Source organism: Mastigoproctus giganteus, unplaced genomic scaffold, assembly GCF_048544385.1.
Source record: "Mastigoproctus giganteus isolate SK-2022 unplaced genomic scaffold, ASM4854438v1 scaffold_16, whole genome shotgun sequence".
Taxonomy (NCBI): domain Eukaryota; kingdom Metazoa; phylum Arthropoda; class Arachnida; order Uropygi; family Thelyphonidae; genus Mastigoproctus; species Mastigoproctus giganteus.
This window is the reverse complement of record NW_028328293.1, coordinates 2599294-2615594: the sequence shown is the minus strand read 5'-3', so window position 1 is coordinate 2615594 and position 16301 is coordinate 2599294. Positions and strand designations below refer to the sequence as shown.

At 35.6% G+C, this 16301-nt stretch overlaps 1 protein-coding gene across 3 annotated transcripts in view; it reads left to right on the top strand.

Moving 5' to 3' along the window:
• The window catches only part of aPKC (protein kinase C iota type), a 424352-nt gene that overhangs the window by 59703 nt on the left and 348348 nt on the right, over window positions 1-16301 (top strand). For all 3 annotated transcript variants that reach the window (XM_090389406.1, XM_090389407.1, XM_090389405.1), the window contains one exon: window positions 11669-11719. In XM_090389406.1, the coding sequence (XP_090245532.1) occupies window positions 11669-11719 (51 nt within the window). The remainder of the gene's footprint in view (window positions 1-11668; window positions 11720-16301) is intronic.

The following is a 16301-nucleotide window of genomic DNA, read 5'->3' as shown; positions in this document are numbered from 1 at the left end:
AAGACTGAGGCAGTCTGGAGGGTGTACCCGTAAGTAAATTTCAGCCCACTTATGAACTCCAATAAACTGCTTTTAATAATGAGAAAAAACTAATCTATACATTGTTATCGGCTTCTACTATCACTCCTGATAACATGCACCATCTGTTTACTGAGAATGTAGGGAGAAACTGCAGTAGCGGGAAATGAGTTTGCCCAGTAAGTTAAGCGAAGTTTCCCGTGGTTCTCGTGTTAGCTTTCTTTACCTTAGCCAATTGATCTTTCTATCACAACTATTTCTGGGTGAATTCAAATCTTTTTTTGAATCCCCCGTGTATGTTCCACAAGCTGCACCAAAAAAGGTTCTTCCAACTTTGAATATGAAGCTTGGATTAATGAAGGATTTTATTAATGTTCCTGATAATCCTCCTTCTGCTACCAAAAGGAAGTGTTTCCCTTTTATCCCTATTAACAGATACAAAATTTAGAGAAGGAATTTTCACTGTCTTCAAATAAAGAAACAACTCAAAAATGATATACAGTAATACCCCGAAGTTACGCGATAGGTGGGTCCGACGAAAATCGCTTAAGTCGAATTCGCGTAAGTCGGGGTACAACTTTGCATATAAATACATATAAATTTTGTTTAATTGGGACCAAGGACTAACAAAAACACTAGTTTAGAAGAAAAATATTAATAAAATTGCAGTTCTTTATACATATTAATACAAAATATGTATTAAAAAAATAAATGACTTACGTAAAAAAGTTATTTCGATGTCGATGGCTTCATAAAATCTAACAAATTCGTCTGACAACACAGCGCCTTCTTTTTTTCACGCAGAATTTCTTCGTAGCAAGCTAATAATTTTTTTATTTCTTGCTTTGTAGCTATAACGCGTTCTTCGTTGGAGTCTATGTTTTCTAAAACTTTTAAGCCCTTTACAATTGAGCCCTTTTCAATTTTCAACCTGTCAAGTTTGCAATTGTCATGTGCTTTTCGCCGTTGCTTCATTTAGGCCTGTAGCACGTGCAATATCACATGGTCTTTCATTTCGCTCAAAGCGTTTCACAATTTCATATTTTTTCTCTATCGACAGAGGCGGACTGGCCATAAGCCTTACTGGGGGAACCCCGGAGGCCGGTGTGATTTTGGCCATAAACCATAGTATGAGGCCACTATAAATTTTCCCGGGTAAGAATTTTTGACCCAGTCCGCCTCTGTTTATCGATAATTGCTTTTCTTTTTCTCTCTGAATCTGCAGTGTCTTCACCAGTACGCTTCCTTTTCACACCTTTTAAGTATTTTACTCATTTTTAGGGAATAAAGCACAATTACAAAACGAGGAGGCAAGCTTGATACGCATAAACAAAGCTGCGCGCATGTAGCAACTGAATAAACAACACCATAAAGGCAGAGATACACTATTAACACCTCACATTTCTAGGGGTTACTACCATAAAACAATAACAATCCAGTTGCGTTTCTGCTAGTGGAATCTGTTGTAAACTGGTAGTAAACTCGATCTAATTGCATACCGATAGCTGGAATTGTGTTGGTTTTTACGTTATTATGGTGAAATGTATTTCCCCTTCACTGATATAAAAAACATAAATACATTTTCTGAATCTTCTCTTCATTCCTATCGTGTTGCGTACGGTTGGGGTGATTCTGCGTTCGACTGCCATTTCTTGTAAACACAAAGGCGAATCGTGCATAAGCCAATTCGGTTCGTGTTATATTATAAGATATCGTTACCGTATTTATATATAGTGTATGATCGAATTCGTGTAGTGTAAACACGTGTTATACGAGGACTGACTGTATACGGCTCGACCGACGCGATCCATTTCTCTCGTGAAAACGATGTAATTTCCGACAAAAGTTGAGCACGAATTCGAACGCACACATATAAATACGACAGTTGGAATACAAATTCTTGTATATGTGTGCAGCTCATGCACAGTAAAGTTGAATTTTGTTCATCTTTCGCTCTCATTCTCCGCCGTCGCACCGTATATCGATAACATATGAAAAACGACCTTGAAGATAGTGGGCGGCAGTGCTGCCAAACGAAAAAATCAAAACCGTGTAACTCCGAATTCGCGTAAGTCGGGGTATTACTGTATTTGAAACAAATCTATAGGTTACTGAAATGGCTGCTTAGATGATTGTTTAAAGCAGTTGTGCTCATAATTCTTGGAAGAAGGAAAGAAAATAATTATGAATTTTCTTGTTTATACTCTGGCACGATCACCAGATCAGTGGAGTTTACAATAAATCAATCAAATACAAATGTCAATCATATTTAGCAGTTACGGGCTTGAACCCCGGTCCACTCAAAGAGCGTGTGTTACTGCACTCATGCTCCTGAACACACTGCTATGTCAGGCCTCTTTGGTGTCAACTTTAATGCGATTTTATGAGCTGCAGAATGTATTTGAAAATTAATTTTCTTTATTCCCATCCTCGTTTTTTTTTTTTTTTTTTTTCAAAATTTGAGAAATGTAAGCATGAATTAAGGGGAATGCTTTCATTAATATATATCCACGATACTGTGGCCTCATGGTAGTATCCATGCTTGATGGGAGAATACTGCTGATGTTTTAAGAAGGAAAGCAAAATGGACTGTAGGACACTTATGACAATCCAGACCTATGACGGTTGTTTCCAGAAAAAAAAAAAATATATTTTACTTGCTGTAACATTGCTGTACGACTTCCTCAGCTACCTGGTATTAAAGGGAGCATCTCCATAAATAGCCATGAAATTTCCGAAAGTCACCAATTTCAAGTTAGATGCATTTTATAATAGTTAATTCTATTTGTCCTCATTCTAACTCCCTGATGTTAAGGTAGTCTACTTTCCATTCAACACTACCTCAATCCTACAATCAGTGAAACCCATCATTTCATATTACTATTGTCCATAAGGACAGAACTGCAGATGGACTGCCTATGGAGAAGTTACCATCCATGTCGGCAACCAGATCCCATTCCAACCTGTGCCGCTTTCCACTGACTAAGAAACAGTAGTAGTTCGCCTTACAGTTGGGTTTTTATCAAGAGTCTGTTCGATTTATTTTCCACCTGGGAGATTGACATGTCCCAGACATAACTTGATGATCTCATTGTGCAGCTGCCCACACCTGTCTTGCTTATGGTTGATTTCAATGAACATAATACCCTGTGGGATAGAGCTGGCTTAAATGGAAGGGGGCATGACAGGAGCATCTGCACACTGACAGTGATCTTCTAAATTTGGGAACTAACACCTTTTCTGTATGCCCGTATGTTCTCTGCTATTGATCTTTCTATATGCTTCCCTGCTCTCCTTCCTTTACTAGCTTGGAAAATAGAGGAGAACCTATATGGAAGTGATCTTCCCCCTGATAAGCACCCTAGTTAATGGGAGACCATACAGTGAAAGTTTGATCAGGCTTTCTGGAAATGCCTTTCAACATCTGGCAGAGAATCAACATCCCTACAGTCAGTCAGGAGCCTGCAGTTTTTGGAAGTTGAAATAGACATACTATCCAATTTTGGCATGTGAGATTGTGCTTAAAATTTACGAAAAGAGTCATATAACAGTTCTGCCAAAAAATATGAATTTTTCCCTAGATATTAATAGTGTGCTTTTGTGGTAGTTTGTTTCATCAGATGCCATTCTATGTTATTAATTATATATGTGAAGCTGATTTGTAGTGCATGTATATGCACTGTGGTTATTTATTTATTTTTAATGAACAATTAAGGAAGCATTTACATTTTACTGCTTCATGTGTGATTAGATAGTTTCAGAAACACAGTACAAGTCCTTTTATGGTGGTGCTTTATCAAAAGAGCACAAAAATATAGATTGCTTAAATTATTCAAGGATTCCCTCACACTCACTACTTTGCTGTTCAACAGTTGGTTAAGAACTAATAGATTGGGACCCCCTCCTTTTTTCTGGTCCTTGCTCTCTGTGATGACCTTCTTGTTTCCAAAGTTGCAATTGAAGCTTACAGAAAGAGAATATAATGGAGTCTTAAGAGATTCAATAAAAATTACAGGAGATACTTGACAATATTATGAAAAAAGAATTTCAGACAATTCCAGTGATGATAAAATTGCTAAATATGCTGTGTGAATTTCCAAGAGAATATTTTAAAGGAGATATGATGCAAAAATAGATAAGGTAACTGAATATTTATTTTTAAATACATTCCCATTACTGTGGATAGTATATTTAATGTTAAAATTTTTATATATTTAATTTTAAAATTTCCAAATGATAAAAGAAACAAGACTTTTGCTACTCTGCCAAAGAAATAATAAAATAAAAGCCTTTGTGCACTAATGAATGACAAAAGGTGCCTGTACAGTTTCTCCTTAATCTTGCAGAGTGATCCTTCTATCCCTCCCCTCCGTATTGTAACACATGGTAGTGCAAGGCATGGCAGTCCCACATGTTTCTTTTTATTTCTGAAAAATGAATTTAATACTTATTAATTGAAACTGTATATTTTTTAATGAAAAATTTAAATTTAAACAAGGTTTTTTAACATATTTTCATTTAATTCTTTTTTTGGGGGGGGGGAGGAAATACCATAAACATGAAACTGTTATATACAGGTGACCCCCCACTTAACGCTGATAATTTGTTCTGGAAAAACAGAGCACTAAGTGAATCCGCGCTCGGCGAGTGCCGCATTCCCATAAGGTAACATATGTATTTGTGGGTTGGTGCAATACAATATTTCTTAATCAATAATAAACGGTAGTGAAAAGATGCACAAATGTCTGTCAAAATATTTAATATTCAAATATTTGTACATATAAAATATTCTGCACTGCATACGTATATAATTATGTGGTAACTACTTATGTATCAAAATTAAACTTAAAATTCCAATTAAAATCATGAATTTAATTGATCTAAATTGATTTTAATTGATTTAATTTGATTGATGAATTTAATCATGAAAAATGTGTCGATTTTGGGTTGTACTTTGGCCCTCTTCCTGGTAAACTAAAAGGGGTTTTAATTTTAAATCCCCCACAGCGTTACCACCCAACAAAGTTCTTTTTTGAATGTTTTGATTTTGCACTTGCAGGTTCTCCCTGGATTTTAAATCTATTCAACCTGCCCTTACTAGTTTTTAATGGTTCCACATTTTTTTTTTTTTTTTTTTTTTTAGGCGAGTTTTCGTCAGATCATCATATAGGCTAATCTCTCTCTCTCTCTCTCTCTCTCTCTCTCTCTCTCTCTCTCTCTCTCTCTTTTTTATATAATATTTAACTTAACTGAATTCTGCATTGGATATTATCTTCAATAAAATTAATTAGTCTCCATTTCAATCCTAATAGCCGGCCTAACTCTAGTTGCTTGCAGTGGAACAGCTGTCTTTCCTGCTGCTAAAATTAATTCTTTATTTTTTTTATAATTGTTCTTGCCAGTCCTAAATTATGGCATACATCCACTTGTCGTTGACCGGAATCGATTCACTTCAAAACATCTAATTACTTTTCAAATTCAGTCTTTTTCTTACATTTGTAGTCTTCGTACTGAATCCAGACCTTGTTGCTTTTTGATTCTTATCTGCCATTATTCTTCGAAAATGTAACTGCATTGATTGCATTAATTATGATACAATGTTCGAGTAAACTGTCCGTTTACGCACAATGTCTAATACTGTACTGAATGATGACTAGACTTTGGATAAATGCATATAACGTAAATATTACAAGCAATATACTTGATCACTTTTTAAAATGTTGATCTCGGAATACGTAACAAGTCACTGTACTGCAATTAAATTAGCTTGCAAGAAAATTTCACTCAGCATGGGAAAATTTCTCAAGTCGGCGTGGGAAATGTTTTAATGCTGTTTTGTTATTCATTTTCAAGCTGTCGACTCCATCAAATGAAACGATTTCGTTAAATATACCAAAAATGCAATCTGTAAAAGAGCATTATAGTCAGATATGGGTTATAATATAAAAACAGCATTATAGCGAATCAGCGTAAAGCGAACTGCGTTATAACGAGGACCTGCTGTACTTCCATTTTCAAGTTCATAAAACTGTTAAAGTGCAAAAATTCAAATAAACATGTACATATGTTTATTTGCCAATTTCACTTATTAGCTATATTTTGCCAATTTCACTTATTAGCTATATTTTGCCAATTTCACTTATTAGCGCCGTGTAAATAATATATATTTGTTCCAGAACTACTCGAAACTGTGTGTATATTTAGGAAGCTAGACAGAGGAAGGGCCAATAATTGTGAACTGCAGTTAATGTGGAACAGATTTTTTCATGTGTGCCTGTAAAGCCCCATACCACAACTAATTTAAATTTCAGTATCTTCTCAACTGTAGTAATCCTGGGAGATAATTTATTTCATTGGTCAGCCATTGGCCTTATACACCTCAATTAAATCTCTCCCATCACACTAGTTTCTAGTCTTTGTAGACCATATATAGTCTTTCTTGGTGGGGAATTCCTTTGGGTTCCTTACTAGTGTGACCACCTGTTTTTGCATTTCCTTCAGAGCCAAAATATTTTATTATATTAGAGAAATGAATATTACATTACATAAGTCAATAATGAGACCTGTACTTCTGTTACACAAATCTTATTATTGACTTATGTAATGTAATATACATTTCTCTCTCTCTGTACGTAGGCAAGAAAATTATTGGGAAGACCTTCTTACACTACGTACTTTCCTAGCCACTTGTCTACATTGCAGAGAACTGCTTGTCTAGTTGTATCAACATCCCTAAGTTGTCTTTTTGTCTTAATCCTCCCCTCCCACCAGTTTGTAGTTATCCTTGAATTATTGTTTCATAGTTCAAGACTTTATATTTAGTGGTATTAAACCATAATTGTTTTTTTGAACATTTTTATACCACATATTGTTTTGAAGTGGTTTAGTGTAATTACTATTCTTCACTATACTTTCCACCTCTATATCAACTGCACATTTTGATAGCTTGCCCTGAATACCTTCATCAGTAAATTTTAGGAATATCAGGAACAAGAATGGCCCCAGAATTCAACTTTGTGGAAACTCCACTAGCAACACTGATTCACCTTGATTATTGATAGTATATAACTACCCTCTGCCATTCAGTAATCCCTTGTTCCATTAAGTAGCTTACCTGTAATTCCATTTGCTCAAATTTCTACATAATCATGAGAATTGTGTTAAGTAAACCATGAGAAGTGGTTTAATTTTAGGTATTAATTGACTTTTGGGTATAAATTAAGTTGAAATTCTTAATTGTATCCAGTTGTTTTATGATGTCATAATTCATTAGGTTAGTCAAGCAAGATTTCCCTATTATGAACCAGATCCAGTGATCTCTTTCAATATGCTTGTTGTTTGTTTGTTATTTGGTTTTTAGGAGCATTAGCAACTAAGGCCATATTACTCCGGGGATATGTGGTGGTCATTCCCTGACCTTTCCGCATCCTCTGTATGTGGTGGTCACAGGCTCAAACCCCGGTCTAATCAAGAAGTGTGTGCTACGCACTGCTGCTCCTGCCCACCTGGCTACAGAGGTGTCGCTTTCAATATGCATGCCTGTTCAAAGACACATTACTGTGCTTCTGTACATCATGAAGTAAGGACACCATGTGTCTTTAAACATCACAGGTTATGTAAATCATGAAAGAATCACAGATGTCAAGCTTACTGATCTATAGTTGCTCATCTCTAGCTCCAGCTTTGTGATTTGGAAAGCTATTGGTGTTTCTACACTATAGGGATCTTTGAATCCAGGTATGATAATTAACACTAGCAATTTAATGCACTCATTTAGCATTTCCACATATGATGAATTGGCTTGGTCTTAGGCCAGTCTGTGTGGATACACTGTGCACATTATGAGATGAAGATTATACACTGCCATGGAAAATACATACCCATTCTATACACATGCATCCAGGATCACCTGAGTAACAGGAAAGTCACCATGACAAATGCCTATTACTGGTTTCCTGCACTGTTTACAGAGACTATCCACAGGGCTCCTGTCCTTGGCCCATTCCTCTGAAATGTGATCACAGAGAAGTTTTTCATTCTTGACTTGGAACCTGCCACAGCTCAGGCCTTTGCAGAAGACCTTATCATTGCCATCCCTGAGGATTCCAGGGCAGCATTGGAAACAACTAGGAACTGGACTATGCAAATTCTTTTCGTATCTCTTCAGAGATGACATTCTCCTTCTCAAGGGAACTTAAAACCACCACAAATTAAGATAGTGGGCAGAACGGTCAAGCTGCAAACAGAAATCAAGTAACTTGGAGTTACCCGGGATTCCAAGCTCATGTTCTTTCCCCACTTGGCATTTCTCCATCAGGAAGTGAGAACGTACACGTAAGGATTAGCAGACATGGCTGTGTCTTAAAATGTTGCACTCTTGCCCTACTATATAAGGCCATTTTTCTTCCCACCATAACATACTGTGTTGGAGTCTGGTATCTGTGAACCACTCTGGCAAAGAATCACTGGAAATTCATCACTTTACAGTGCAGTATCCTCCTAACTACAACACATTCTTGCAGCATGAGTAGCAATCCTGCTCCAGGTCCTGGGGAGCATTCTCCTCTTGGATCTGCAGGCTATTAGACAGGGTCTACATTACCATCTCTCTAAGGGATCCTTACATCCATCCTGGCATCACCATTGATCGAGCTAATAATGTCAGACAGATACAAAAAAGAATAGCAAACCAACTAATCCAAATCGGGCAAAACAGATGAACAGAGGTAACCAAAGGCCCCATTACCAAAAAATTCTTACCAAATATTGCCCAACACTATCCGAAGTCTCCTCTATGGTTCAGTCCAAGTCTGCACGCTACATGCCTTATTACGGGCTATGGTTTAATCAGTGACAAACTCACTTCGGTGGGTATAGTACAGGATCCTCCATGCCTCTTTGGGCTGAGTGATACTTGGGAGCACCTCTTCTATGGCTCCCTGCTCTATGAAGACTTAAGATCAATCTTCTTTGCCTGAATCCAGCAAATACCATAAGGTTACGAACACCTCCTAGTTAATGATGAGCTGCAATACCACACTTTCTCTTAGTTTGCCATGACATATTCGCTAAAAGGAAACATCTGCATACCTAAGATCACAACAGTAATAAACTTTCCCTATAGAAGAACAAAGGAAACCACTGACTTTAAATTATATACCTCTTCAAGTAATTAGCACTCATATACTTTTTTCAGGAAAAGACTATAATCAGACTAGACTCTTCTCCCTTAAACAAGACAAAACCTGGCTCTGAATTTGAGAAACTTGGACACTTACCTCCATGTACTCTTTGTACCTGTCCATGACAGGTACAAAGGTACATTTTGGATAGTTTAAAAAAAAAGAAAAAGAAAAATTCAAATTTAAGAACTAGTGACAATACTGATGATGGGAGAAGCAAAACGAGGGCAACGAAGGTATTAATCCTTCTATACATGAATTGTTGGCATCTGGTGAAAATGGAGTTAGAAAATGGTCAATTAGGTTACAGTCAAATGAAAGAGATGAAATTCGTGAATACCACTAGTGTAGCTACACTTTTTCGGGCCCGGAAGCAAAGAACATGTTCGGGTCCCTACTTAATTAATGAAAATTGCAAACACAGGAGACAGCCAAAGACACATGAGACAGCCCAGGCCCAGAGGCAATTTCCTTGCCTGCCTACATGGTAGCTACGCTTCTGGTGGATACCTAATTGATAAAAAGGTTTCGGAATAATTGAAGTATTTGATGAAAACTCTGAGTATGATACCAATTTCATCGAGTGAATGTGAACGAGGATTTCCACAAATGAATCTGATCACCAGCCCAACCAGCGCTTCGTTGATGACAAAAACAGTTTCTTCACTACTGTTTCTTAAAACTGTAGGCCCACCGCTGACCTGCTTCGATCCAAGTATATCAATATGCCAAATATGCCAAAATATGTCAATTCGTGGTTGCTTTGGAAACGTCATTCATCAACCGACACACAAAGAGGAAGAAAAGATCTCGGCATAGGGAGTCAGATGAGAACTTAATAAAAATTTGGAATATTCTACAAAAACTTAATTATGAAATTATTTTTAATTATGTTATTATTTTTTACTTATTTTACTCACATTTTACTTATTTTTTTATATACTTGAATAATAAATTTATGCTTAATAAACTGTGTTAATATACTTAATTTGTTGTTCTTATTCTAAAAATATTACTACTAAAGTAACAATATCAGGGAAAAAAAAAAATTTTAGAGTACTTTTAATTTTCAATTTTTCCTGATAGCAAAGAATGAGTACTGGCACCTATTTTTTTACAAAAAAAGCAGTGCTGCTACCCATATGTAGCACTTTGCATTTGTCGATGTTAAACTTCAGTTGTCACCTCTCAGCCCATCTGCTCAACTTTTCCAGATCCTGTTGCAGTAGCATACTCTCCTTATTGTCATTAACAACCCAACCAACCTTCGTGTTGTCTGCAAACTTGGACATCAAGCCTGATATGCCTTCATCAACATCATTGATACATACAGAAAATAACAGTGGGCCCAACACGGACTTCATGGACTAATGTTATTAGTGGTGTCCCCTGCGGGACACCACTAATAACATTAGTCCATGAAGAGTAGTGTCCATTGATTGCCACTCTGTCTTCTCCCACTCAACCATCCTTTTATCCATTGTAGCAACTTGCCCTTAATGCCATACTGCTCCAGTTTGTACAGTAGTCTTCCGTGTGCCACAGTATCAAAAGCTTTCCTAAAATCCAAGTATATGATATCAAAATTTATTTTTTGTATCCAGTTCCTTTGTGACTACATCATAGTATCCAATCAAATTTGTCAGACAAGATTTGCCCTTTACAAACCCATGCTGTGTCTGAACTATAACTGCAGTCTTGTCTAGATGATCTTGCAGTGCTTATTTAACCAGTGACTTCATTATTTTCCCCAGAATAGAAGTGAAACTAACAGGTCTGTAATTAATTGTGTCACCTTTCAATCTCTCTTTATGAATTGGGGATGCATTTTCACATCTGCAGTCCATTTGGACCTGTCCTGAGTCCAAAGATGGCCTCATAATCATTGCTAAGGGCCTGCTTACTTCCTTTGCTGCTTCCTTTAATATAACTGGATAGATCCCATCCACCCCAGGTGCCTTTCTTATATTTAACTTCAACAATTTCTCCTCTGCTTTGCTCTCAGTTATTACAAAATCGTTTAGTTCCCTGTTACAGTTTGATAAACGTTTGGCATTCTTCTCCCTTAATAACTTCTCATGTGTGAATGTAGATGCAAAATACTCATTCAGTTTGTCAGCTACCTCAGAACCATCAATATCAAGTGGACTAATCTGATTCATATATATATTCATTGTTTTATGTAGCATCTTGTTAAAATGGCAAAATAACTGAAAGAAAAATTTTACTTATTATTCTTAAAATTTTTAATGAAAGACATTATTTATATATAAATTTTTGCAGTCATAAGGTTTGTTTATATTCTTTTTTCTTATTCTTTTTCTCTCCCCCCCCTTTTTCACCCCACCCCATTTTTTTTCTTTTTTATTTTATTTTATTATTTTTTTTTTCAGTATATTTTAGCTTATCTATGAAAACTAAAATCTTAACAATGTATTTGATACAAACAATTGTTATAAAAATTTCAGTATTTCCTAGCATACCATCAGTTCCAGGAATGCCTTGTACAGGAGAAGATAGTAAGTATATTTCCTCTTTTATATTAAAACCATTCAGTAGCATTTAATTTTTTTTTCTGAGATCCATCAAAAATCTAAAGTCATGATTGTTTGATAAAGTCGTTATAACTGTGAGCATCAGACAAAATGCTGTTTATAATGGATTTTTGTTATGCAAATTACAGGTTAAAAAGTGCATAAACTTCAGTTGAAGAAGACAAAAAATTGAAAAATCTATTTTGTAATCTAAAATCGCCATCCATTACAATAATAATATTTGCAGCAATAAAACAATAGGATAACGAGAGAAATAGTTTATTTGATGCTAACATATGAACACAGTATAAATCCATACTTTCTTGTTTCATTCCAATAAGGCTTCTCATAAAATGTACCTTGCAGGTTTTTCTATTTAAAGTAATTTGACAGAAAATTATATATCACACTTTTCCATGTGTACAGTTCACTTCACAAACAATTTCATAATTATAATTAATGTTGGTTACTGATGCACAGAAGTTTAAAAAGAAAATGTGTAATAAATAATATAGTAAGCTTTTTAATAAATTTTCTGTCTTCATTCTCAATCTCAAGTTGCTATTTGAGGCTTATGAGATTGTTTATCCTGATAGTAATAGTCAGAGCCATGCTGAGGGTGAGGCGAACAAGGTTCTTGCCTCATGTGAAAAGCTGAAAGGGGTGCCAAAAGAAAAATTAAATAATTGCCATCATTAACAGTAGGGCGCAATTTTTCATTCTTGCCTCAGGTACTAAAAACTAAAATAGCTCGGCACAGCCCTGGTATTAGTGACATGTTCACTGTGAACTTAATGAAAACATTAGCAACATGCCTGTCATGCACTCATTTTTTTTTTACTTCTGTACTATTCAATATTTGAGCAGTATAGAAGAGTAGAGTACATTTGTGAGGTTTTTTTTTTTTTTTATGCCAATAGATGACAACAGTTTTCTGTATCTTGGCTTATTTTTTGTTAATTGAGAGAGATTATTTTTCTTCATAATATTCAAGGTTGCTTCATGAAGATTGGCTTCAGTTTTGGATGCTTGAAATAAAAAGTGATCATCTTTCAGAAGAAATTGCTTCGGAAAATAAAATTTTATTGAAATGAAGGTACTGACAAAAAATATGAAAGTATTTCAAAAAAAAGTTTTTTGGTGATCAACGTTTTTTTTTTTTTTTTTTACCCCAAGCTTAATTTTTATGATAATGAAATTATGTATGACTATAGGCTGAAAATGAAAAGCCTGTGTTTTGATTGTGTACAGTTTTTAAGTTTGAATATAATTATAGAATATGGAATAAGAAAACTCAGTGAAATTTAGAAATAAATATAATTGTGATCTTTATACATATTAATTATTGTAACTGGAAGCCAAGCCATTTTTCTTATGTAGCATTGAGAAAACATAATTTGCTCAATGCTACATAAAATGCTGACCTCATATATAATGGGAAAAAGGAGAGGACAAAAAAAAAAAAACTGTTTGAATGCCATTTATAGGTTTCCCTTAAATATGCGTTGCATGATCTTTATATGCCAAAATCTTGTGCATCAGTTCTAAATGAATTCTCTTCATTCAGAAAAACAAAGCAAAGTAAAATAAATAAATATTTATTTATTTATTAACAATGTTATAAATATACATTAATATGGTGTTGAGCCACCTTTTGCTTTTAAAACATCTTGCATTCTACGTGGAATAGATTCAAATAAATCTTGAACTGTCTTAAGAGGAATATTGGACCATTCTTTGTGAAGGAACATTTCAAGTTCTTTGAGTAATGAAGGTGGGGGAAATCTGCTTCTCTCTCCTCCCCAAATATGCCCACAGTGGCTCAATAACATTTAAGTCTGGTGATTGTTGCAGGTCATGGAAGATGCTTAGCCTCAGTTTCATACTCCTCGAAACAAGAATGAACACTTGTGGCTGTGCGTACCATGTTTCAAGAGTATCATCTTGGAACAAGACATTGTTTGTGAGAAATAATGTGTCCACCATGGGATGAACCTGGTCAGAATATAAAGGTAATAAGATGCAGTCATTTTCCCATTCAGTGTGATGATAGGACTTGAAGAATACCAAGATATTGCTGCCCAAACAGTTGTTGATCCTTCCCTATTTTGACAGTTGACACAAGATAGTCTCAATTATGTGATTCCTTTGTTATTTGTAAACTCAGTTTATATACTCAATCAAATACTCTCAGTGAGGCTTTGAATGGATTGAGCATGCTCAATGCAGATGATATTCTTTCATAGGGGTTATTTGTGCATTCATATCTGACTGCACAATAACCCCTATGTCTTTTTCATTCTCAACTACCCTGAATATATAATGGTACATTTACTGTTACCCATATGTAGTACTTTGCATTTGTCATGCTGACAAAAGAATTACAAAAGTTAAACTTCAGTTGCCACCGCTCAGCCCATATTCCCAACTTTTCTAGGTCCTGTTGCAGTAGCATACTGTGGTAATTGCCATTAACAACCGTGCCAAACCTTTGCATCATCTGCAAACTTGGACATTAAACCTGATATACTTTCATCAATATTATTGATAAATACAGAAAACAACAATGGGCCCAACACTGAACCTTGGGGGACTCCACTAATAACAGTAGTGGAGTCCTCCAGGAGCAGTGTTGAGCCCATAAGAGCAGTGTCCATTGATGACCACTCTGTCTTCTCCCACTCAGCCATCCCTTTATCCATAGCAGCAACTTGCCCTTAATGCTGTACTGCTCCAATTTATACAGTAGTCAAAAGCTTTCCTGAAATCCAAGTATATGATATCAAAATTATTTTTTGCATCCAGTTCCTTTATGACCACATCATTACTAGCCAATCAAATTGGTCAGACAAGACTTCCCCTTAACAAACCCGTGCTATGTCTAAACTACAGCTGCAGTCTTGTCGAGATGATCCTGCAGTGCTTCTTTAACCAGTGACTCCATTATTTTCCTTGCAACAGAAGTTAAACTAACAGTTCTGTAATTACTCATGTCACCCTTTGATCCCTCTTTGTGAATTGGGGATGCATATGCACCTCTCCAGTCCATGGGGAAGGACCTCCCCTGAATCCAGAGATGCTGTCATAATAATGGCTAAAGGTTTATTTACTTCCTTTGCTGCCTCCTTTAATATAACTGGATAGATCCCATCCAATCCACGTACCTTTCTTATGTTTAACTTCAACAATTTCTCCTCCACTTTGCTCTCAGTTATTACAAAATTATTTATCTCCCTGTTAGTTTAATAAGCTTCTATCCTCCACTTCCCTATAGTATACCTCATGTGTGAATGCAGATGCAAAATGCCGATTCATTTTTTTTTAGCTACCTGAGCAGTATCATTAACAGTCGAACCATTGATATCAGTTGGACCAATCTGATTCATCCCCTACCCTCTAGAGTTTACATAAGTAAAGAAGTCTTTACTGTCCCTCTTTTATTAAAATTGGTTCTTCAAATATTATAATTGTACAGTAGACACTCGATTTTCCAGGATAGATGGTAAAAATAAAATCTTGGATAATCAGTTTCCCGGTTAATCCAAAAATATCGGAAAATGTTCAGCAACGTGCTGAAAAAATATGGCTAAAAATTAAAAAACTTACCTGCACTATTTGCATGTCCAATATGATGCCTGCATAGGTATAAAAACATACCTATAGGCAATGATGTATACTTGTGTTGGCTGCTAAATGCTGTCGACGGGAGTGCACAGTAATTATCAGTTTTTTTTTTTTTACAAGTTTTGTTTTAACTTAAAGTCTATTGATATCTTTAAAACATGTTTTGTTTTAATATAATATTTTAATTTTACAAAAAATAGGAGAGAAGCGAAAATCAATTCACTAAAAAAAAAAAAAAAATATGTATGTATAGAAGATTTTTCCCCCTACAAGTTAACTTTTTGATGAATGGCGCTTCAAATATTTCTTGAAACCATTTTTTACGAAAGAACACTTATCGCCTTGCAGCTCCAGGTAGTCAAGAAGTGCCAGGAATCCTGGGATTTCTTCAAATCCCAGGAATTCTTCATTGTTTCCCTTAAAATTTTGCAGCAAGACTTCTTTAAGGTTATGCTTTTAATTGATTTCCATGCTGTTGAAACTCTGTAAATCATGGCAATACAGTCAGGTTTTTCAAAATGTCAGTAAATCGCAATCATTTTCTTCTGCTAATTTTGAGAGATAAATTTCTGCGATAAATTGCTTTCATTTGTTGGATGACACCTTGATCCATAGGTTGTAATAAAGCTGTCACATTGGAGGGTAAATATTTCCATCTTCTGATTTTAGAATTTCCTCATTAGGATGATTGTCATGTTATCTAATAGTAGGACAGCTTTATGTGGCAAGCCCAGTGAAGCCAGATGCTGGTGCACCGAAGGTGAATTTAGTTCTAAACCAACCTCCCTCCCACTAGCAGTTTCCCTGAACCCTTAACATATTCTCAGTGACAAAATGGCAGAGGCCCTTTCATCACCTTTGTTTAAGTGTATCCCATCTCTACAAAATAGATTTATTCTACCTACAAGTGAGGACCACACTGATACAAAAAATTTCTGCCAAA